The following is a 26,061-nucleotide window of genomic DNA, read 5'->3' as shown; positions in this document are numbered from 1 at the left end:
CCTTTGGCTCGCTTCCTTTGCAGCGCCAGTGCCATGATGACCTCGGGGCTGGCGAGCCCCGCGGGCCCCTGCTCCTACCACGGAGCCGAGTTACTTCCAGCCTAGAGTGCACGTGCAGCGGGAGCGGCCCGCAGGCTGCCTAGCCCCTGCCTCATAGGGAGCTGCCTTTAATGTTGCGGGTTAAGCGAATTCGCTGCGGGCTTTTGCACGGGTGGTTCTCGAGGGCTGGGGACTTACGGACCAGCCAGTCATCCGGCGCCAGGGTTAATCCTGTCCCGCGGCAAACGGGAGCTGACATCTCCGGCCATTCGTGAGCCAACAGCACCTCCTCCCGGAGCTGACTCGCTAGTGTCAAATCGCGCCGCTTCCACCATCCCCTGCGCGCGCAGTAGCCGGGGCCCCCGCGCGGGCCAGTGCGCTGCAGCGTTAGGGGCCCCGCGCGCGGTGTCTGTCTGCAGCCCCGAGGCGGGAGCAGAAGGTGCCGTGGATGCCCAAGGCAGCCGCACAAGCGCGCTCCCTTTGCACGAACATTGAAGGTTTCCTCGTGCCCCGCCGGGGTTGAAGGCCAAGCACAAGCTGCTGCCTCCACACTTTCAGCAACAGGCCGCTCTGGAATCCTGGCCCCTTTGAACTAGGTTTGAGGCACCCTGGCTGCCCTCCTGTAAAAACTCCATATCCAGGGGTAAGCAAATCAGGCCCTTCCAAAGAGCAGCCCTGCCAAAGGCTGGGTTTTCAGTTTGGACTGGGCAACAGGGCTCTTCCCCTGACCCAGTGTGAATCCTTCCCCACTGTCTCTGCTCCCTGCTGAAGGCAGAAGAGCCGTTTAACTAACGAAAATACCGGATTTATCAGCCTTCCCTATGCTGCCTCTTACCCAGATATTTCCAAGATTGCATTGCTTGTTTCTGTCCTTTCCAGGTTGCAGACAAAACAGCCAGCCAGCAGAACAGATACACATCACTTAACCGCAGACTAATACCTGCTCCATGCATGGACAAAGGCAGTGTCAGATGCTCAGGATACACTTTACCAACTGCCTGCAAACAGAAAACAAACACACACAGCATACACAAATGCCTACTACAAATAGAGTGACTGAGCCCTTCCTCCTCCTATCTTCACCAGAAAGTTAGTAGCTGTATTATAGCCAAGCTGCAAGGCTTGTAAGCCACTAGTACACATCCAAGGCACTGTCATGTGCAACAAAATACACTGTGCATTCATGGAGAGACAGACTGAGCACTTCATCCTGCTCTTTGTTATTCCTTGTGCCCTTTCAAATTGGGTTCAAAACACACCATTTAAATGATAAATATGTGGGATATCAAAACAGGCCATTTCCCCAACTACCCAAACATTGGAGAGAGCCCCCCTGGCTTCTACCTTGTATACAGGCGGCCATGTGTTTTTTTTTCCAGTCTGGTGATCAGTGTTTTAGACACCTTTTGAAACAAAGTAAATGCCACTTGGTAGCAAAGGTGCCCGGTTCTGTTGGTGCCTCACCCCCAATATTTAGGTGGATGTGCTTGAGAGTACTTTGTTAATATGCTGTGAGTCAAATGGAATATGCTTTAAAAGGTTACAACCTACCACTGGGCAGTCAGACTGAGTCCCAGCATTTCTCCCAACAGTTTGTTTGGTTTATTTGTTAAAGATTCTCCCCCCAATTTATCAAATCTTGCCTCTTGTCCCTTTTAAATGACAGCTTTTACAAGCAAATACTATGGATTAATTTAGGGCCCAATCCTTCCAAGTGGTGAGTGCCCTCAATTCCCATTTATTTGAGCACTGCCAAGGGCCTAAGGGGCAAGCTAGTTCAAAGTATTTAAAGAAGAAAAGACTGACATTTTTTAAAGGGTGAAAACTTTCAAAGGCCAGTGTTTAAAGGTCAAATCACTTTTATAGCATTTTAACTCCATATGATATTCAAAAACTTCTGCCTGGCAGTTTTAAGATGTGCAGGTGGGACAGTTAAAGAACTACAACCCTCCATTTGTAGTCAAGAGGTGAAAAACTTGTTTGCCTGAGTCTGATTGCATCATTTTACCATTTCACTGCTAACTAAAGCATTTTCCATGTTCTTAAAAACCGTAAAGACACCATTCTCTTTGCAGCAAAAAAGCATGTGATTTTTTCTGCCTATGCCTTTGAAATGACTTAGGACTCTGGAAAATTAGGCGATTCATACCGTTTATAGAAAGTAACAGTTTATTAAGGTATAATAATTCATCCTCATGGCATATGAGGGGAAAAATTCCACAACTGTTAAGAAAAAATAAAAGTCAAACTGCTGCATGACAACACAAGAATGAGCATTTGCCTTAACTTTCTATTGCACATGAGATATCTTGGAAACAGCTGAAAGGGTGAATATTCTTTTCATCTCTTGAGAAATTCTTGAACAATAACAACATTGTACTGGCACATACCTACAGGGGTTCAAGATGCTTAGATAGCCCTGATTAAGTTAGACACTGCAGGAGGTCAAAAAATGTTGGCTATACACTTATGTGGAACTATGTCTGTGTTGTTTTAACAGGTGAAATTGCCCTCTTATGTGAAACCTCTGAAAAAGTTTCAGTACAAAAATAATCTAATCTGAGGTCTGAAGCAGTGATTTTTATCCTGAACTATGTCAAATAATGTTTGGCATCATTACAGAAATCCTGGGACTCTTCCAAAATTACCCCCTGCCCCTCCAAAACTGTTACATCTCATAAGCAAGAAGAAATAATACTCTACAGAATGTTAACACATCATGTACTGGTATTTTACAAATATTTCTGAACAAAGGAAGTATAATTTACAAATGGTCTAGGGCTTGTTACACAAATACAAGAAACGTTCACCAACAAAAATATTTCTACAAAAATACCATAATATTTATATCTAACATACAAATATCCCCAAATCATGAATGGAGTTGATGCTGTTTTGTAGGACATGACAATTTATAAGAACTGGAAAATAAAAAGTGACTTCTTAGAAAGAAAGCAATGCATGACTGAGCCTTGGTTAAAGGTATTCAACGAAAAGGAAGATGTGTTTGCACCTGTCACCCACCACACTATCTATATTTTCTGTCTCTCTCTCTGCTTCTACTTCTGCTGTTTCTGCCTCTTTCCTTATGGTCCACTTTACTGCACTTGTCTCCACAGCGCTCTCTGCATTTCTTCTCTCTGTATACATCTGTGCTGTGGCTTCTGGTTTCATTTTTCCTGTGCCACTCTTCACTGGGGCTTCGACTTGGTCGTCTTCTTATCTGCCTTTGCCTGTAATTGCTGTGACTTGTGCAAGAGTTTCTCCCACTCCTCTCATCCTTGCTTTGGCTTCCGCTATCCCTCTCATTTCTTTCGGTTTCTTTCTTGACTGTGCTCTGGTTTCTGCTTTGGGACTTTCTTTCACTCTCATAGGAGCTCCATTTGTTGTTCTCCCCAGAACTATCTTGTTTTAAAAGTCTACACTTCTCCCTGTCTTTGTCCTTGTTACAGTGACTACTGGAGGGTTCTTCATAAAGTTTTTCCTTCTTAGTCTTTGCCTTCCCTTCTGAATTACTGCTGTTAGCCTCTGAAAACTTGTCTTTTTTTCCTTTCTTAGAATACATCTTCTTTTGTATGGCTTTGCTGTCAGTCTCACTATCACTGCTGCTTACTGAAGTCTCACTGGAGGAGGAGGAAGAGGAGCTGATCTTATGTTTCTTGTGTTTACGTTTGCTTTTCTTCTTTTGCTGCTTTTTCTTCTTTCTATCTTTCTTCTTTTTCTTCTCCAGACGATCCAATTTCCTTTTATTTTGAAAATAAAAATGAATAATCAAGCATTTAAAAATATAGCACCACTGCCTTTGTGGGCAGTCAATACTTAAGATGATATTACGCAGTAAACACGCAACATTTTCTTACAAAGTGTGTTGAACTTTTAATTTTTAAATTTCTGATCTGAAACTAAACTGAGTATTTAAAATGTAGTTCCCCTGAAGCCCTCCCTCAGAACTACTGTACAAAGAAGTAATTTCTAATGGACCAAATTTAGGAAGATGAGGGTAAGAAATGCGAACTGGGCCTTACAACTGGTAGTGCAACCAGTTTGATTCTGTAATATAACAAGAAAAATTTTCAATGGCAGAAATAGCAGTTAGGTGCCCAACTCCCAATGACCCTCAATGGAAGTTAGGTGCCTATCTGCTATATGTGCCTTTAAAAATCTCCCCCAATGTTAACAGCTTTCTAGAGAACTCTATCATCTATTCAGTCATCAGTGGAGGGGTAAAATGTCTAGTCAACAGTACACTGTTCTATCAGGCAAGCAAACACACTCATTTTCATTTCAACTGCTTTTGCCCAGTTTTGTAATTTTAAGCCCTTGGTCACTCTTTATTTTGCTAATTCTTATCCATGAGTCAGCCACTAAATTTGACATGCTACCTAGACTGCCTTCACTGGATTTAAAACAAATTAAGAAGTTTAAAATCACTGAGGACCTAAACACTTAGCTAAATTGCAGCATTTAAAAATATACAAGTATCAGAGGGGTAGCCGTGTTAGTCTGGATCTGTAAAAGCAGCAGAGAATCCTGTGGCACCTTATAGACTAACAGACGTTTTGGAGCGTGAGCTTTCGTGGGTGAATACCCACTTCGTCTGACGAAGTGGGTATTCACCCACGAAAGCTCACGCTCCAAAACGTCTGTTAGTCTATAAGGTGCCACAGGATTCTCTGCTGCTTTTAAAAATATACAGTAATTTAAACAGTATGTTTGGGACATTAGAAAACCAAACAAAATTATCAAAGGTTAAATTATTGAATTTTTTTCTCTCTCTCTACACACACACACACAATTATCCTTCATAAAGAGTGTAAACTGTTTTCCTTCCTTAAACTTAATTACATTTTTGGACCTCACAATGATCACAGAATGCTCTTTTAACTTTTCTTTAGATTATTATATTTAAATATGTGTGGTTTATCAGCCAGTGATTCAAAATTGGTTAATAAGGACAAAGAAAATTAGAGAAGAAATGTAAAACCTCCTTTCCCCTTAAGCATATGAAAGCAACAAGGGGGCAGTAGCAGAGAAAATACAGACTGTTTGGGAACCACAAAAATATCCTCCGCTCCCTCTGCTGGCTAACCCTAATCCTAGGGCTATGGTAAACTGTAACACCACCATTGATGCTGATGCACAGAAGACAGGTTAAGTGTAGCTCCCTTAGGAACAAAGGAAATATGTCAAGCTTTGCCAAGTGCAAAATCAAAAAGGAAAGAATTTTAATTTTCAGTCTTGGAAGAGGGCATGGTAAACTATGGAGTGTAAAATAATATTTTAAAATAGCAACTGACATTGTCCTCTATGAGCCAATGCATATACAATGTTAGTGTGTGTGTCACAGCATTCACAGTTAAGTAAAATGAAAATGAAAACAAAGCCATTAAAACTGCATTACAATTGGATTACAAAACGATGGATAAACATGCTGCATAATACAAAGTGTAGTAGTCAAGTGTAGATTAATCTAAATTGATTTTTAGTAGAAGGAAAACTGTAGTTAAAAGCTATTGGCTATATTGCTAAACTCATAGGAGTAGGTGCCATGCAACTGCAATAAAATTACCTCAGAAGTTTCTGTTTTTGTTTAGTTGACAGTGATTTTAAAAATTCAACTTCTGGGTCATCATCTCCTTCACTTGCAACAAATTCCTATGAAGAGAAAAAGTAATAAGACACCATATCCTTACATAAATATAAGGTGACGTTTCAAATTCATGATTCCTGTATTAAAATATTATGAACATTAAAAGGTGTGTGAGAATTTGATTTTATGTATATAAACACACACACATATACCCCCTATATAGCAACCTTGGGAAAATAAGCAGTTAGCTTGCTACAAAAAGGGAATCTATACTGGGTTTTAAAGGAGTTGGGTGCCAGAGTACAGGAACCATATAGCACCATAACGTGAACACTATAAGGTTTCTACAGGCTAAGTCATTTAGGGAAAGCTTTCCTGAGTTCTGTCTAGTGTAAGAGATGGAAGTATTGGTTGCTGGATGGGAGACTGCAAGTCCCACTGAGTCACAGAGAAATTTAGGCAAGTCACTTAACCTTTTTCTACATTAGCTTACTCATTAACTGACTATCTTGCTTATATCCATCCACCTCACAAGTGTGTCATGATGCTTAAATTATTGTCTGTAAAGTGCTATACAAGTACAATATGTTGCAATTGTATTTTCTACCCACAACAACAACAATACTAAAAATCAGGTCAGATTTAAATTAAGGAATTTGAAGACCCCTCTTCCTTTCAAATTATATGCATCTGGAATACCCAATTTCTCACTCTTCACATATTTAATTTTAATAACACATGAGCAATGACAGGGCAGAAACTAGGACAGAAGTTATCCATATATGACTTTTCTAAAAAAACTGGTGAGAACTTTGCAACACATTTAACACTAATCCCATAAACTAGACTGTCTCCTGAGTACATAATTTCCTGTAAAGGCAAAGAGTGCTGTTTATGCGCATAAAAAAGGACGTAAGCAATTGTTTACTCAGGCTTTTTAGGAAGGATTGCGAGGTAGGGTCCAGCCCCTGCCCTGCAAGTCCTGATCCCCACCCCCTGGTGGTCCAGTTATCTTGCTATATGACTGAGGTTGCTTTATGGTGGGCTTGCTATTTTGGATAGTGTATATAAATTGCGTATTTCACATTTTTGTTAAAGCACCTACAAATCTGGAATAGGCACTATGTGAAAGTCTAAATAAATACAATTATATATTTAAAGTCTTGTAAATAAAATTATATAATACAAATAAATTAAGATAAAAAGCTTTAAACAGAGAGTTATTTTTTGCATGCTTTCCTCTGGTTTCATCCAAAGCCAGTTCCGGGGTAAGGCTGCAGGCAGCAAGTATCACATCAGATGTATGTTGCAGGTGCCCAAATCATCCCCTCTGGGAGATATTCAATTTCTAGTCATCCGGGGAAGATATTTAATTTATTAAACTGTGGCCTTAAAAAAATAATTTCAGATTTGTCACTTTCGCTAAAACTAAGCAGCAAAACACAATAAGTTTCAAGATATTTTCCACTGCTGGATCTATCCAGCTTTCCTATGGATATGCATATTGGAAAAATGTTAAGTCGCAATTCACAAGCAATCACATTTAGATTTACAGACATTTTCAGCTTACTGATAAAAAGATCATTACCTGTGATGGATCATTTGCGGTCAAGTTTCTCCCCAGTACATTTTGTTTCAGTGCAAACCCACTGTTTCTCATCTCCGCTATTAGCTCTGAGGGGTGCATTGATGGCCCTGTTCACAAAAATCACAGTTTGAATGTATCATTTATCTCTCTCTACCTTTTTTGGACTCCACAGTAGGAATTCAGTTGAAGCTTTGTTAAGTAAAATCACAGCTAAATCAACTCAATAATCTTCTGCTGAGCAAATAATCAGATAGGATTTTCTAAAACAGCAGTCTGGAGATTCAGAATAGAAAATAATTGCATTTTTCTTTAAGTGCAGGGGATTCTCTTCTTATGTAACTTTGTCATGTTGAAAATAATATATTTAGGTATTGTCTGGTTGTATGCTTTTGACTGTAGTACAAAAAATATAGGAAACCTAGAACAGCCATATTAACATCAAGATTTTTTAATGCTTCCTCTCTCCAAAAGCAATAAGAAACCACACTTTTAAGAGGACATTGTAGCCTTTTTCATAATCGTACAATACACATTTTAAAACTTCCCCATATATTTTTATGGTTTAGTAATTGGACTTCTCTGAAATAATTTTTAAAGAATGCCCTGTACCAAAGACTGTTTTTCTTCTAAAATATAATCAAGACCAGAGTTACATAATATGCATGTACTGATCACCTTGTTTACATTTTCTTTGTTTTGTTTTTTAGTTTTAAATACTGACTGTGGAGAGGTGGGAAACATCAATGTTAATTCTAACTCCTCAGCATTTCTGTGCATACTTGTCACTGTACAGATCAGAGCCAGGGCGACTATGCAATACCAAAAAGGCTATGTACATCCGCAAACAAAACATATAACTATTGCCTGTGAAAGAGCTGTTATAATTTATTTAGGGAAAAGGTAGGTGAATCATACCGATACAGGCCATTCATCAGTAATTCAACATATGTAGCATCTCAGTATGCCATCAAACCTTAAAGAAATTTACTAATAATGTAATATATTTTAATTACACAATCTATAATGCCAGATTAACAATTGGATGCAAAGAGGAAAGATATTACTCTTCAATTTTGTCTGAAACGCTGTCTATGCTGGATACCTTTTGACTGGCATTTTCAGAGAGATGTAATACCTGAAATGGCAGACGTACTCTGCAGCATAACTAAGTGCCAGTGAGACAAATGGGCCAGCAGATGATGACCTCAGAGCCAGCCCTAGGAGGGGTAGGTGTGAGCAGACCAGAGAGAGCATAATCTGGTCAAGATTCAGAAGGGATTTATAGGTCAAGACCAGCATCTTGAGTCTAATTCTGAATGTAACAGGCAGAGAGAGTGTAACAGAGTCAGAACTGCTGCTGTAACCTTGCTCCGCTTATTCATATCTGCTCCTGATGCATTATCCTGGTACCTGCTTATACCAGATGGAAACCTAGCAACAGAATTTGGTACCAGCTGAAGTTTTAATGATGCATACAGGGAAACAAACAAAAAGGACATTACAATAGCCTAAATGGGGCAAAACAGTGACCTCAGAATGGGGGAGAGAAAGGCAGACACACCAGGGCAATGGACATGAAAAGACAGATGCCAAATTTCACCATAGCAGAGAAATCAAAATGTTTAATCAGACTAAAGCCCAGAAGGACACTTCTAAGCTAGCAAATATGAAATGGGGCTATGGAAGAGATACACCAAGTGACAGAATAAAACAGTAATTCTAGAACTCCTGCCTTCTTCAGGATCTCACAACATTTTACACACATTAATGAATTAAAACTAGTTATCCCCGGTCAGATGGGAGAAACTGAGGCACAGCAAATATAGGTAACGTGTCCAAATTTTCCCCAAAGGGGTGTGGGGAGAGAATATATGCACGTGCTATTTTGTTTTTTATTATACAAAAAAGTCTGAAAGATTCTTAAGATTTTTTTCCCTGTTTCTCTTCTTTTGCTGTAGAAATATCAGCAATTTCAAATCTTTGTCTTTCCTATTTTTGCTGGAGAACTAATGAGCTAGAGTGGGAGCTCTCTGAGCCATCCATTCATTCACAGGCTACATAAGGCTATTCAGCCTCTTGCAAAGAGATCTCTTCTCTCAATTCCTCACCTGGTATTTGAAGTTAAATAGGTGTTAAGGGAAAAAAGAAAAAGGGCAAAAAATCCAGTTTTGAACAATCTGACTAAATATCACCGTAATTCTTTTGGTGCTTGTGATATCATGATTTTTTAGTTACCTAGCCATCCATAAAGCAGCCTGCTATAGCTCCGTTTTTGTTGGCTCAGTTGCTGTGAAGTGGCCATAGAACTGGTTTACCTGACTCCTCCAAGGAATATCCTTCTTAACCGGCTTTTCTGGCAGCACAGACCTGGTAGCATGATGCCCATGGCACAGGGGCATGTCAGAGATGGAGGGCAGAGATGTGGGGGTGCAGGGACATGTGCAGATGTGCCTGACTGAATGGGAGAGGCTTGGGATGGGGGGAGGCTCCCCAGCTACCTAATAATTCCTCCCTTCTCCCCCCAAAAAATCCTGTTCCATACTTCTCCCACCCACACCAAGCAACTCTCCAGGTTCACTCCCACGGTCCTTCCCGCTCCCTCAGCTCCTTCGTTACCCCTGACTCCTCCAAGCCTTTGCACTGCTTCTGAGGAGTGCAGGAAATATGTTTCTGTATTGTGGTTCAAATGAATTACTCAAAGTTCTGTATTAATATGCCTAGCAAGGAATCTATTTGTCAAAAAAAACATTACTTGCATCTTTTTTTTTGTCTGTACTATAACAGACATACATGCTGACAGGTATTTTGAAATCAATTACCAAAATATTTGAAACCAGTGTGATTATATTGTGTTATTTTGCAAATAAAAGTGGCAGAATTTTGCAGAGTTTTTCAAATATTGTGCACAGAATTTTGAATGTTTTGGTGCAGAATTCCCCAGGGAGTAGAGAGGTACAGCTCAGAACTGGGGCCAGAGTCTTCCAGGAATAAACTTCTTTAGTTTTAAAATATCTCTCTGGCCTTCTTTGCATATAATAATTGAAAAGAAAGCACACTATTTTCTTCTTCTTTCCATAAAAAGCTTATGGGAATATATCTTACTACTGATTTTTGTACAAAGCTCCAATTGACTTTGGTTGAAATTTAAGGCCAGACTTGTTACTTCAGTGACTGCTCAGAATCAGACAAACCTCAAACTGTATTTGAACATCTCTGTTCTCCAAAAGCATGAGAAAACTAGCTGTATTCAGCAAGTTATGAAGTTTGCTGGGAAAATAAGAACCAGCGGAAGGCAAATCTGAAAAGAAAATGAATTAAACTAGTAAGAGATTTAGACAATTTCTACTTTTTTGGTTTTTAAAAAAAATTATGGAGCCATGCTTATAGCTCCACCAATCTGTAATACTTTAGGTTGGAACCAGGTTCTACTATAATTATAAGTGCTTAAAGGAGGTAAGCAACATTAGACCTATAGGTGTGTTACACTGAAGTTAAATCAAAGGTGCCTACAGCATATAGAAAGGTTCCCTTTTTTAGTCTGTATATATTGAAACATATAAAATAAATATAATCCTTATTTCGAGACTCCACATAATTCTGGTGAGCGAAACTGGTTTGACCTGAAATTGACAGGTTTGCTCTGAAGACAAAGGAGAATCTTCTGCAAACTTTGAAGAAAACTGGTCAAACAATTATAAGTCTGTAAAAAATTATTCATTTGGAATTTTGACAAGCGTAACAGTGTTCTAGATCCCATTAGCTCAGAAAATGTCTGGTTAGTACCCCTTGAAATTTCTCATATATTTAGATCTACTGCAAACTTGTGCTCAGGCTATATTTGAAGAAATTGCTCTAAAACTACAAAATGTTACTAACGATGGTTGTATTTCTGATGAAAGGTTATATAGCATGTGTATGACAGAGCGAAACAGGATGCCAGATGTAATGACCCTGGATGGAAATGCAGAACTATTTTGCTGATTTAGCCGTGTAGCTAGATGAGGTGAATTTCATTAGAACAAACTAAAGAAGAAAAAAAGAAAGCTGAGTTATTCTTAAAAATGACCGAGCTATGAAGAGGACAGGAAATCTTGTAGAGGGAAACTCTGGGGATAAAACAGTGAAAAGAAGCTTGAGTGAGGGTTAATGGAAAACTGTAACTAGCGTCCAGCCTTGAAGTTTTCTTACATATGTTGTGTTTCTAAAGCTGCAGAATAAAAGCATACCCCAGGAACAGGCATAAATTCTCAACAAGCCCCTGCTGTGCACGTGTACTGTGTTGTGTGGGGGAATGTGTAGGTACCTCACCCATTCACAGTGAGTATGCCACCCAATAATGGCTGGTTAGAGTGAGTATAAGAATCCTCTCTGTAGCTGCCAGGTAATGGAGAGATTTTTCTGTCTTAAAAAAGGTAGAGACCTATGTTTTTTGGATCTGTAGACTTGGTTCTAGTTCAGGTGCTGGTGGTGTATTTATTTAGTAATTTGTAGCTGTGAGAACCAAAGGCTAATTAAGTGGAGCTTGTCAGGCCTTTGGGTTGACTGGCAGGTATCCAGCCAGGTCCTCAAAGATTCTGGACACATGTTGCTAACTGAAAGAATTGAGAGACTCAGTATCAGTTTTATAAATTTTATTGAAACACAAAAATAAAATGTAACCAAAACTAAGCTACTATGACCTATGTTTTTACAGTGCCTAGCACAATGGAGTCCTGGTCCCTGACTAGGGGGTTCTTGGGAGCTACAATAATAAATAAGAAAACAAAAAGCAACACAACTATCAAATCAATATCAAAATCAACAAATTGGCCTCAGTACTGGGCTGCAATTAAACCATCAATCCTTACCAATTCTAAGACAGAATCTGAGAAGGTGGCTGTTTAGTTATAAATCCCAACTAAAGAATTGAACCAATGTCTATCAAGTTTATAATTGAATGGTTAAGAAGCTTAATGCTGAAAGCAAATTATTCTCTAGTGTCTGGAACACAATCCCAGAGTTAATTAAAAAGCTTCCTGCTTAGATTTTAAATTTCTGTGAGCAGGCTAACTCTTTCTGCCCTTCCGCCTCACACTCTCCTGCCTGGAGATATTAGAATAAAGACTTTAACAACACACTCTTGATAAGGAAAAGTTTGAAACTACCAGAAGTTACCAGTGACAATCTCCAGTCTCAGGATTTTTAAACATCAACCACACTTTAATGAGTAATTTCATGAGATAAAAGTTAGGGCTGTTTCCAGACACCTTCCCCATGTGGACTTTATGGGATATCTGACTCTCTGAGTAGGAGCTGAATCTACAGTTAAGGAGCCAAGCAGTGATATTTTGCTAGCACAGTGCTTCTCACTAGGAGACCTTTGGGTGCAGGGAGACCGATCAAAGGCTGGAGTGGCCTCTTTGTTGGTGCTTGTGACTTCCTCTCGTCAAAGTTGCTGGCCTTATAGGATCTCGAACATCACTCTTACCCCTCAGGTAGTTTGCTGACCTGAAAGACTAGGGGTGTCAGCTTTACCCTTGATTCTTATGGTTGGCGAGCTTCGCTCACTCCTCCTTGCAACATCTTCCCTCAAGGTCTTTGGACAAGTCCAGTGTAAAAGCTATTTTGGAGTCATGCAACTTGATCTAATTACATCTGAATTAGGCCATCCTTAGTGATCATCAACTTGGAAAAGTTCCACCTAAATCAGCAATTTAAAATATATTTGATGTTTGCATACCAGAGACTGACATCAGCAACTCCTCAAATCACATAAAACAATCTGGATACAAATGAGCACTTTGGAGGAAGTTGGCATGGAAGTTGGGTGTAAAAGGTCCTGTGTCACCAGTTTATGGAAAGTTAGACATAAAAATCCTTTAAAAACAGCTGCTTGCTAGGACCTCTTTTCAACAGTCACTCAACATTCATTCATCAGCAAAACTGAAAATAATATCAAACAATGATCTGTTTCATCATCGCCACTTTCTATTCTTCTCAAAACAAGGCAATTACAGTACCTAAACTATTACTGAACTGGGTGAACAGCTTGTTGTCTGGAATCTACATCTTAACAGAGATAAGTTACATACAAACTTTTGAAGACACCCATTTAAGAAATAAAAATTGCAAATTTCTATAAAGGTCTGTATAGCCATAAAAGCGGTTGTCCTCATATAGCAGCAGGTCATTGCAGAATGGTACCAGACTTTTTTCCTCTATATGATGACAACTGGCTAAACTGTTTAGCTTTATGCATAATTAAAATGATATTATGGAATCACACAGAAGAACCTCCATAGTTAAGGATGCATCCAGGGATCCAACACAAGACCCTTATTTTCATGGTCCTAATAACTGTGCAAGGAGAAGTTATTTCCAGCTAAATCTCCTGTGGTGTGTCAGTGACCATGGACTCAGGTACCCAACAACTCTTCAGCGCAAGTCTGACTTATCTCCCATAAAACACCTGCTCTCTATTGCCCTTCTTCCACCCACACCTATTATCCCTCCATTGAATGTCACTGTCCACTTCTGGGCTCCCCACAATGCTATTGTATAAAGCAACGGGAGACCAGAATAGGTAAAGGGTTACTTAGTGGGGGGAGACCTAGATTGTGAGCATGTCCTTAGATGGGCTCCAAAGCTACATTGACCCCGATAGCTCTGCTTTGGTCTCTGCCCCCGCCAGCCTACCTTAGAATACCTCCCTGGTTGCTCAGCCTGCCTAACTGGTGAATCACGGAGTCAGGCTAGCAGCATCAAAGAGTGGAAATAGCTGGTGGAACCTGACAGTTTTATCAGCTTTTCCTTGTAGGGAATCAAGCAATCGGTTATGGCAAATAATATAAATAATTCTAACATTTTAAATTAAAACATACAGTGTGGCCTACATCTGAGCTGTCATGCGAATGAATGTGCTAAGTTTGGGGCAATTGTGATAAAGTTAGTGCAGCCTGAAAACATTTCAGGTGAAATTTCAAAATGGGCTTATTCAGAAATGTTTCTTCTGCTAAAGTTACTATTTGAGAAAAAAAAATACAGACATTCAGTTGGCCCAGAAAAAGTTAGAGTATTAAATGTGGAAACTGAACTCATTTAATGAAGTGTGAAATGAGGGATTTTAGTCCTGTCTAAAATACAATCTGAGTGCAACCGTAACAGAGCACTCAGATTTCTCCTGATATTAAATTGATCTCAATTTAACTGCATCAATCTGATGATCTCTATTAAACAAAGGTAAAGAAAAGCCTATATTTTATTTGCTACAGGTCTAATTTACAAGTTCTCTCGTTCCCCTTTTAGGCCCCTCCCTTCTCATACACAAGACGACTGGAAGTTATGTCTGAAACTATTTCCTTTTAGGTCCTGTCCACACTCTGGCTGAAGTCACACAGCCAACAACTGTATTTAGCACGTAGTAGTTGCTATCATGGTTTCCACTAACAAATGTGGGCAAGGATTTCTTTTTTATTAGAATAATGCTGACTAAAGTGTAGGCCTACATTAAAGTGGTCTAAAGCATGGTTTTCAAATTATCCCCAATGGCGGTGGAAAATTAAATTAAATATAGCTGTTGCTAGAGTAGTTCAAACTGTAGCATGGACAGAATCAATCTTATGGTCACTAGTGACCACCAAAAACAGCACTTTGTTATTTCTCCTTTCTGCTCCTGATGCATTGTCTTGATAATGCCTGGTTAGTTGATTGACAAAAGCTTTCATTTCTGTCAGCACTGCAGAAGACCAAGCTGAGTTATTCTGCTGCATGCAATCAAGTAAGTTACCAACTAAGTTTTGATTCTAGACTCCTATGGAAAGTGTTGAGGTAAGAGGCAGTAAAACCACAACTCATTCCCACCCGAGACAGATTACAGTAACTGATTTTCAGACATCATGTTATGCTTGCATAGTAGTGGCATTTACTGAATCTTGTTTTGAATCATAACAGACAATTTGATAGGGAAGTCACTGATCACAGGATAACAGGTGTCATTTTTACAGCCATTTTTCTAACATTAGCCACATTTTAGTGCACCCCAGTTGTTTGCATATATTGCAGATTTTACCAAAGCACAGATTGTTTAGATTAAAGATGGACCATGAAATTCAAGTTTGGGAATGGAAGTTGCACAGATCCAGAGTGCTGAACTAGAAACAGACCAGTGTGGCAATGCTGACTTCACACAGGTGAAGGGAGCTGGAATGGGGGTTCTGGTTTGGGACAGTTTCTAGTTTAAATGTGTGTTATTTTTACTCTAAAAGGAACAACTCTAAGATCCATCATTATAGAGCCTCCATAGATGTATGCTGATGGATCTGATTAAGAACTAATCACCTGCAAGATGGTATTCTTTGAATAATGCACTGTTTTGGGAATAATGCTTGGCAAAAGCAAGCAGTCTACTCTCTCCTATCCAAAGAGTACCTGAGACTACATGCTATTGTAATATTTCCAAATTTGCATTTTTCAGATGTAATAAACCTACAACACTGTTCTACTTTGCTTCCTACGCAGCAATGATTCTAGGAACATGCTCTTATATTTCACAGAGGGAAATAGATGACTTATCAGTCAAGCTTTAGACCTAGTCCCTCTAGCAACTTCTACAGAAAAGAGAAGGATTTACTAGATTACCTATTCAGTGTGAACTCTGCAACCTATGTTTACAAACTAGACAATCCTATTGGTCAAAAATTAGATAGGCAAGTGTAGGAGTCCCTGAACCGGACTGCAAAGGGAAGAAGCGTTGAGCCGTGGAGGTCACCTGGATGAGTTGTTCATATTATCATCAGATCTGAAGTCACAAAGTCTTGCTGTTCTGGGTGACTTCATTGACTATGAAGACAAACTCTTCTAGATTGATTCAAGAGCTCTTAACAACTAAGGGCTGTCTCTCTGGTGGGCTTTTGCTGAGTTAGCCCCACACTGGATTTATTTTGGAATTTGAATAAAAGATCCAGAACACTGCTTCCTATGGTTGGAGGTCAGGGCTCACGGTTTGAGATGGAAGACCTGTTTTAATTGGTCTGTCCTTGGAGACTAAAGAAAACTAGCTAGACTTTAAAATTCTTGGAGAGAGTATACTGTAAAATCCAATGAATTATTCTACCCAGCAGCTCCTTGGAACACACTTTTTCAGTCTCTACCATTAAATACTCTCAAATGTCCCCCTCCCTTTGTGTCATTGGAGAAAGAAGAAAATTTATCACTAGTGGTGGAAATTACAATCTGAGCTTGATCACAGGACAGAATTTTTGAATTTGGATCATGGCTGTGATGGAGATAAAAGCAGAGCTCTTTTTCACTCCACCACAAGGACAATGAAGTCCCAGTCAGCAGAAACGTTCCAGGCCAAGACAATCTAATGAATCTGGGCTACCTCCACTAATACAGAGTTGAGCATTTCTCACTCAGAATTTTTCTACTACTTCACAGAGAAGACTGATTGAGTTCAGATGAGATATGCACTTTGATGGAGTAATTTTCATACCCACTGTGGGGGAAAATAGTAAGTGCAACATCTATCCTTGACTTTAAATTAGTTTTATCCTTTGCGGTCCTGGAAGTGCTTCATGAACGTCAGTTTACAGCCTCTATTTGGGTCAGTGTCTCTCATGGGTTGTTAAACTGAGTGGGATGATACTGACTCTATTATTGGTCAGTGTTTCTTTGGGGGAGAGCAGAAAGCCAAAAATTTCTTCAATGAGCAGTTATTAGATAGCAATTGTTTAAGAAACTGGCTCTTGATGCAGAGAATCTTGACAATAATTGCCCTGTATCTAACCTTCCTGTTTTGGGGAAGGTTACTGTGAAGGTTTTGCCAAACAGCTTTGTCAATACCTTGAGTATTCCGATAACCAAATCTAAAACCAGTTTGAAAGGATTCCAGGGTAAGTTATGGAGGCAACTCTGAGGATTTTTCTCCTGGCAATGGACAAAGATGAAATATCTGTGGGGTCAAGTAGGGACAAGTCAATGGGACATATGTTTCTAACTCACTTTTGAAAATCCCACCCTCTATTCCATTCTCTCAGAGAAGACCCAGACAATACATCGGGCAATAGCTCCTCTGTCTTAAGCATTCTCTTGCATGTAGTGCCGAAGGTTCTAACCTGTTAGGTTTCCTGTTCAATGTGCAAATAAAATCCCTCATATAGCAAGGACGTTTGGGCTGCGATGACACCAATCTGCTGATTACGCTCAGTTCCTCTTTTTAATATCAGACCTAGATAAGGGAGTGGCTGAGCTCTCCCAGTGTACGTCTGAGATTGGGTCCTAGATGAGGCTCAATCCACAGAAGATGGCGGTTGACTGGGGGAAACATCCAGGAGATGATAGAGTTGATTTCTTGAAAGAGGGGATTTGCTCATCTTTTGTCATAAAGACACACAAACTAGGCAGGTGAAGTCCCGTTGGATCCCTGACTGCTTTTACAAGGCCAGGCAACAGCTATGGCCAGAAGTGCTAATTTTCATCTACTTTCTGAGACAGATTTTTCCATTCTGATGCAGACCTTTCCATGGTAATCCATGTGTATGTCATCTCTAGAATCGATTACTTATCAACAAAGCTTCCCTTAACTTTCTCTCTCATATTTCATCCAATATGAAACATGACTGCCCACTTAGTGGTGCTTCTCACTGGCTTCAAATTTGCTTCTGGATGCAATAAACAGCAATAGTTTGGCTATGAGGATCAATATTTGGTTGTTTTCAAACCGCGATCAGTGTATCGCCAGTTATCCAGGGGGCTGACAAACAAAACAGTAACAGAACCAAGCAGTAGAGAATTGTTGGGCTTAGGGAGAGAGAACATTTGCTCTCTTACAAAACAGTAATGAAGATAATGAGAAAGTTAAACCAGTGGTCATGCTTGGCTCGGGTTGGAGTCCTGGTTACCTGAGTGACTACCCATCCTTACTTTATATTATGGCAACTGAGATCAGCTGAGGCACTTGAGCTAACAACCCCCTTGATTTAAATATGAGAAGGCTAAAGACATGGTATTTTCAATGAGGGAACCTCTACATTGCTCACTTCTCCCCCAAGTTGGTTTGACAAAACACAAGGCCAATATAATCAGTCAGGCTTTTGCCAAAGACTATATCTGGGAGGATATTCAAGGTTTCTCTTTTCTGAGGGGCAAGGAAGTGGTCTTATTGACATAAAGATAAACATGTCTTCAGTGAATTAACCCATGCTTTTATAAAACCTAAGTATATTTAATGCCCATAAACCAAAATACTGAGAATTTTGAAGCATGAATTTGGGATTAATCTAAAATCTGACTGGTGCCAAGGCTAAGTGAAGATTCTGCTGGGATCCTACTGTTTACAATCAAAGTGCTCAACTGCAGATCTTTACGGAGGGTTTTACTTTCTAAGCATTTTCTGATGGTACCTAAATACAGATGATTATTTACACATGGTAGTCACATTAAACAACTTTTCTTAAGAAAAAGACTATTCTAGATTAAGTAGAGCACAGAATTAAATTCTGCTTTCCTATTGCATGCTAACTGATTTTTATCTGTTAGGAAACAAAAATTGGTATTAAAAGTACCATGTTGTTCACTGTTTTCTGAAGCAATCAGAGCCTCACTTCTCTAGTGATGCTTCTAAGTTTTTAGAAGATATTGAGCCAGTTGTGATTCTTCTGACTATTGCTAACAATTTTCATTCCAAATTTAATATTATTACACTGTCGCGGGTGTGTGAAGGCATACATTTTCTCCAATTAAATGCTCATTTATTTTACATGCCATGACCACAGCCTTGAAGTCATCCAAATATGAAACTAACTCTGGTGTTTTATTATAACCTCTTGTTCCTCTAAAAGTAAATTCCATTACCGAACTTATATGGCATATTTTAAATCTGTGTGTACCACTTTCTGTAAGTGACATTTTGGAATGAACAAATATCAAAACATTATAAAATAGTTCCAGGATTACAAACAGATCACTGATATATTCAGAAATTAAAAGCTGCTGTTTGGACTCCATAAAGCATCAAAAGAACAAATAATTGACAGATGCTGGTAGCTAATTAGAAAAATAAGGGTTGTATAAAATCAAGCAAACTTTTGGCGGCTAGCTGTACTTTTGGGTATAATTATTAAATATAAATACGTATACACACAGAATACCAATTTGTAATCACAACTGATGTATAGTATTGCATATAATTTTTACCTTATCTTGATTATGAACCTTAGAAGTTATGCTTGTATCAGTAAAAAACATTTTAAATCAGCCTACCCTGAAGAAGCATTTTGATTGCCTAATTTAACTTTGGAACGGAGTAGTAAATCTTATAGTTGGTCTCTGTAAACCTCACAGCTGGAACATTCTAACACTACCTTGCAGTTTCCAGTGATCAAAGTAAGTTATTTTATATATCAAACTAAGAATTTCATAATGGAAATAATGCAACATCAGGGGGTGCAGTTATCATGAAATAATTACACTCCTGGGAGATTACAGATAAGGCTGTACCCCAGGGGTGTGATTATCCCATGATAACCAACCACATCCACTGAAATTGCCTTATTGCAAAAATAATCTCTATTCACTGGTGAATTATTATTCAATAGGTGATTTTTTTTTAAAAGGTTTTTTTTTTGTTGTTTTTTTAATCTTGAATCACCAACTGAATAAGTATAATGGTCTGCATGCAAAGAAAAATAAAACAAAACTAACTCAGTACTGGGTTGTTATTGTTTTCCTGTTTGCTGCAGCGTAGCCCTACATTTTGGATCTTGAGAAACAGCTGTCTCCTCTCAGAGAACAGGACTCTGATTAGGAGACATGTGCTTTAATCTGTAGAGGCCTAATCCTGCAGCAATTCCACATGTGGAATTCTCACTGAAGTCAACGGAAGGTCTGTACATGGAGCAGATACGGTATCCAGCCCGAAAGGGCAATGCAAGTCTGTTTGCACGTAAAGAGGAAGATAATTCCAATGCAGGTTCCTTAACATATCACTACCAAAAGGCCCAAATGCTTTTTTTGTTAACTTTTAAACAATTTCAGTTTTTACAGGAGTGATAGTTATTGTTGTTGGATTGCAACTTAACGTGTCACACTTTCACAGTGCTTTTTATGTACAAAATCTTTTCCAAACATTATTGAATCAGTCCACACAACAACCCTATGAGCTAGGTAATAGGATCACAGTTTTATATAGACGGGGAAACTGAAGCAAAGATTTTAAATGACTTGACCACACAGTCATAATCTCCTTTTCATTCACTTGCAACTCTTTGAGGCTGAAAATAGTCTCAGCCTAGAGGAGCCGCGTTTTTGGGTTTTACTGTGAAGGGGCAGCTGGAGTGGAGGATTGGGGATGAGATGTGAAATTCCCATTCACCTATTTTGGACATGGGGCTGAGGAAACAACGTTTCCTTTTTTTTTTTTTTTTTTTTTCCTTTTTAAACCCCCCTCCTTCACCACCACCCCAAATTTCTGAGTCTGTTTAGACATAAGAATATAAGAATAGCCATACTGGGTCAGACCAGTGGTCCATCTAGCTCAGCCTCTTGTCTTCTGACAGTGGCCGGCACCAGATGCTTCAGACGAATGAACGGAACATGGCAATTATCGAGTGATTCATCCCATCATACAGTCCCATCTAGTGCTCAACAAAAAGCAACATTCTAGAAAAGTTATTTATACACACACACACAAAATTCAGTACAGGCAATGAAAAGTTAAGTGCACTGTTCTTAAACATCTAAAGAACAAAGTGAGTAGGCTTTTAAAGAAAAATTCTAGCAGCAGGCTACCCTAAAACTGTCAACAAGACATCAGAAATAGCTGAAATGTGAGAAATTATGCCTGACAGCAGATCATCATGAAGTATAGCATTTATAGTTCTGCTCATCCCCTGCCTTAGTCTCTTCAACAAGATCCACCCAGCACCGCCTGAATGAAAACTTTTGCCGTATTTAAATTGTAAATAAATAATTTTGGCTTTCAGTGAGATTTAGGAGCCTTAGGCACTTTAAAAAATTTTACCCGTAGACTTTATCAGACGTAGAACTAACATGTCAAATAACATGATATTTGAAACAAAAATAGACAGTCCTCCATTAATGCTACGGGGCATCTTAACATGGTAATCTAGTCATCAAAGGTTTGTCCTTATTGGGAAACAAAATAGAGAGGAATATTTGACTAAGTGCAATGTTCAAAATTTCTCTTAAATAAGGCAAGCATCTTCCTTATGTCCATATAGTAAAAGTTTGGTAGTGATAGATTGCTACCACTTTATTTGACACAGTTGGCCTGGAAAGGAAATATTTGTCCTGTGTTTAAGAGACCTTGTACTCTACAGAACTTTAAAGACTTTAGGACTAGGTTATAATGGATTGATTCCATACACAGCAACATGGTTATCACATGGTTGCTAATTATATAGATGTAATATGTTTCGATCCTTCTTCGGAGCAGGCTATAAACAGGTTAACACTACTGATCTACTCTATAAACAGGACAAGGCAGGGCACTGCTTGTCCTCCCATGAACCCAAGTTATGTTTACATTTGAGCTGGGAGGCGCATTTCCCAGCTTATGTAGCTTTACCCAACCTAGCTCTGCTCAAGCTGCTGGAGAGAGGACTTAAACTGGGAGTTTCCTGCCTCCCATGTAACTGCAAAACCACCAGGCTACAGAGTCACTCTGGTATTTTCTCTTTTGCCCAATGATTCTTTCGTTATTCATTCAAAGTGGAACAGCTTCAACATGGGGCCAGAGAGCCAGCATGACAGTAACTCTAGCTTGGTGGTTAAAGCACTCAGCTGGGAGGTAGGCGACCCAGAATCCACTTTCCCTGCTCCAAATACTTATTTTATGTTTTTAATTATTTACCCAGAAGGGAACAGCTTCTCCAGAAGAGACTGAGAACACCTTATACCCTAGTGGCTAGGACACTCACCCGAGAGGTGGCAGATCCTTGTTCAGATGTCTCCTACCCTTCAGATGGAGGGCTAACTTGCACTGGGAGTCTCCCCATTCCAAGTATGTACCCTAACCACTGAGCTAAAAGTTACAAAGGAGGTCCTCCGACTTCTCCTTCCCTGGCATTTTGTATAAGCTGCTCTGTAGGATCCAATCAGATAGACAAGGTCCAAGCACATTTACGGGATCAGGAATCGCAAGCACGTTAGGAAAAGCAATGTGTATCTTCCTCTGGTTCACGTATCACTCTGGGTCCTAGGCACCTGGCATGGGGCTGCAGTGTGCATGCTCAGAGGCAGAGGCACAGGTACTTAGGGAACTTTGAAAATTTGGGCACCAGGTAAGTTCAGGTGCCTACAGAATTTGAAGGTAAGTAAGTGGAGGCTTTGCGAATCCCAGTGGGACCTGATTCTGGGATTTAGGCACCTAAAGCAGCGGTTAGGTGTTTAAGTCCTTCTGTGAATCTAGTCCCTAGTGTCTAGAACAGTGGTCCTCAACTTATTTACCACTGTGGGCCGCACATGCAGCTCTCTGTGTGTTATGCGGGCTGCATCCACACAATATTATATCTATATCTGTATACAAACACAACCTGTACGGCCCTGAGGATATCAAATGTGCTGCAGCTGTGCGCGGATTGGGCCGCAAGCAGCCCATGGGTTGAGAACCACTCGTCTAGAATGTTACAAAATCTTGGTATTGATCCACCCACCCACCCCCAACCCTGAAAAAAAAACAAAGAACACTCCCACAACTCTCATTTAGGGCTTGGGTTAGCAGCCAAAACAAATGGAAGTGCTTTGGACTATTTGTGTTTTATATGGATTCCTGACAGCTTTCTAAAATTAAAGGGAGATAACATTTATTTGCTATGTACTGAAAAGTCACAAGCTCTCACTTGGATTTTTAACTAATGCTCTCTTCATTAATTGTTCAGGTATTATAAAGAAAGTAGTGACAGGATTTATTGAACACTTGGATTTTGGAGAAGAGGAGTCAAAAACAACACCAAAGTTATGTGCCTGGGCAGCGGGAAAGACAGTACAATTGTCAATGGATGAGCCAGGACTAGCAAAGGGAAAAAAGCAAGCCAATGGGGAAAAACAGCAACTGTCATGGATTCCAGTTTAGCCCATGTGTGTACACTAATAATTAACCATTAAGAGTCTGTATTAAAGCTACAGAGCATATAACTAGTGATATCAAATAAAAAGACAAGAACTCAAGAATCAGGAAATTCACTGATGCTCACTCACATCAACTAACTTAAGCCCCATTTGCACATGTAGGTGTAAAGCTTTCCTTCTCTATTATGGACAAGGAAAGCCCAGAATGTAGTAGAAACCAGGTGTATTTGTCTGTGGATAGGAGACAGACAAATGTTTGGGACATAGGGAAAAATGCAGGGAACCAATCAAGGGATCTGCAACCCGTGTGTTGCAAAAAATTATGGCTGTCAATTATTCACAGTTAACTCATGCGATTAATTTTTTTGAGTTAATCACAATTAGTTGCAGTTTTAATCGCACTGTTAAACAATAGAATACCAATTGAAATTTGTTAAACATTTTGGATGTTTTTGCTACATTTTCATATATATTGAATTCTGTGTTGTAATTGAAATCAAAGTGTATATTATTTTTGATTAAATATTTGCACTGTAAAATTATGAACAAAAGAAATAGTATTTTTCAATTCACCTCATACAAGTACTGTAGTGAAATCTCTGTCATGAAAGTGCAACTTACAAATGTAGATTTTTTTTGTTACACTCAAAAACAAAACAATGTAAAACTTCAAAGCCTACAAGTCCACTCAGCCCTACTTTTTGTTCAGCCAATCGCTAAGACAAACAAGTTCTCATTAACAATGTCACCAGAAAGTGAGGACAGGTATTTGCATGGCACTTTTGTAGGTGGCATTGCAATGTATTTGCATGCCAGATATGCTAAACATTCATATGCCCCCCTTTATGCTTCGGCCACCATTCCAGAGAACATGCTTCCATGTTGTAGCATGTGCAGATACAGGAAGCAATTCATGATGTAATTCTCTGGGCAAGACTGGAAGGCCTTTCATCCTATCTACTCAGCTGTTTTTAGCCATTGCAAACAGCCTTCTATGTAAAAGGCTAATTCATGCCTACCATCCAGACAGTAGAGAGTCTCTGTTCCTCCTTGTTACCATGTGGTTTTGGATAGAAGACTGGTAGGAAGATATCCTGGTTACTAGGGAATTGCAAGACCACCTTTGGCAGGAAGGCTGGGTGTGGTCACAGTTGAAACTTGTCCTTGAAGACAACTGTGTAAGGTGGCTCCAAAGTAAGGGCTCGAATCTCTGAGACCCTTCTGGCAGAAGTGGCCACTAAGAAGGCTACTTTCCAGGATAAGTAGAGCAGCGAGCATATTGCCAGCAGTTGAAATGGAAGTCCTACTAGACGTGCAAACACCAAAATGAGGGAGTGGTTGATGTACCTGGGGGTATAACCGCTCCAAGGCCCTTAAGATAACGACCACAGATGGATTTTGAGAAGACAGACCGGCCACTCGCCCATGAGTGAAAAGCTGAGATTGCAACTAGATGGACCCTAACGGGAGATGAAACTGTTAGGCAAGGGTTTTCAAACTAGGGGTCGGGACCCCTCAGGGGGTCACAAGGTTATTACATGGGGGGTTGCGAGCTGTCAACCTTCATCCCAAACCCTGCTTTGTTTCCAGCATTTATAATGGCTTTAAATATATAAAAAAGTGGTTTTATTTTATGGAGGGAGGCACACTCAGAGACTTGCTATGTGGAAGGGCTCATCAGTAAAAAAAGTTTGAGAGCCACTGCTGTTAGGCCTTGCAGTTTCAAGTGGACTAAATAATCTAGAATGAAAGGTAGTGTTGACTGTGTAGGCGAAATCCCTTTCTGTGCAGACTAGATTGAGAATCTCTTCCACTTTGCCAGGTAAGTGGCTCTCATGGATGGTTTTCTGCTCTTTAACAGCACCTTGCAAACAGGCCTGGAGCATCCTAGTTGTGCAAGGTTCAGCCATGGAGCTTCCAGACTGTGAGTGAAAGGGACTCTAGGTTCTGATGATATAGGTGGCCGTGGTCCTGGGAGATCAGTTCTGGAAACAGAGACAGTTGGATTGGCAGTTCCACCGAGAGGTCCAGGAGGGTGGTGAACCAGTGCTGACAGGGTCAAGCCAATCAGGTTAAGATGCAACCCATTCCTTCTGACCTTCACCAGGACCTTGTGTATGAGGGGAAAGGGAGGGAATGCATAGAAGAGATGATCCGTCCAAGGGAGGGGAAAGGGCATCTGTAAGTGAGTCCAGGCTGTGATCAAGGAAGGAGCAGAACTGAAGACACTCCTTGTTGTGCTTTATCACACAGAGATCTATCTGGAGAGTCCCCCACTTCTGAAAAATGCCTTTCACGACATCTGGACGGATGGACCTGTCGTGGTGGTTGGAGAAGGATCTGCTGAGATGGTTTGTTAGTTTGTTCTGCAACCCTGGGAGATAGGAAGCTTCGAGATGGAGTGAGTGGGCTATGCAGAATTGCCATAGGCGAAGAGCTTCCTGGCATAGGAGAGAGGAGTGTGCTCCACGCTGCCTGTTTATATAAAATATTGCTGTCGTGTTGTCTGTAAGGACTGACACAGGGTATGTCTACGCTACGGGATTATTCCGATTTTACATAAACCGGTTTTGTAAAACAGATTGTATAAAGTCGAGTGCACGCGGCCATACTAAGCACATTAATTCGGCGGTGTGCGTCCACGTACCGAGGCTAGCATCGATTTCCGGAGCGTTGCACTGTGGATACCTATCCCATAGTTCCCACAGTCTCCCCCGCCCATTGGAATTCTGGGTTGAGATCCCAATGCAAAAACAGTGTCACAGGTGATTCTGGG

General features: G+C 40.0%; 1 protein-coding gene across 1 annotated transcript in view; it reads right to left on the bottom strand.

The window, feature by feature from the left end:
- Window positions 1-2,746: 2,746 nt before the first annotated feature.
- The window catches only part of CIRSR (corepressor of RBPJ and splicing regulator), a 38,699-nt gene continuing 15,384 nt past the window's right edge, over window positions 2,747-26,061 (bottom strand). The window contains exons 7-9 of the mRNA XM_032784566.2: window positions 7,218-7,324; window positions 5,609-5,694; window positions 2,747-3,782 (exon numbers count right to left, since the gene is read on the bottom strand). Coding sequence (XP_032640457.1) covers window positions 3,068-3,782; window positions 5,609-5,694; window positions 7,218-7,324 — 908 coding nt within the window. The 3' untranslated portion in view covers window positions 2,747-3,067. The remainder of the gene's footprint in view (window positions 3,783-5,608; window positions 5,695-7,217; window positions 7,325-26,061) is intronic.

This window comes from Chelonoidis abingdonii, chromosome 10 (assembly GCF_003597395.2).
Source record: "Chelonoidis abingdonii isolate Lonesome George chromosome 10, CheloAbing_2.0, whole genome shotgun sequence".
NCBI lineage: Eukaryota > Metazoa > Chordata > Testudines > Testudinidae > Chelonoidis > Chelonoidis abingdonii.
The sequence above is the reverse complement of the archived record's forward strand: the minus strand, read 5'-3'. Positions and strand labels throughout refer to the sequence as shown.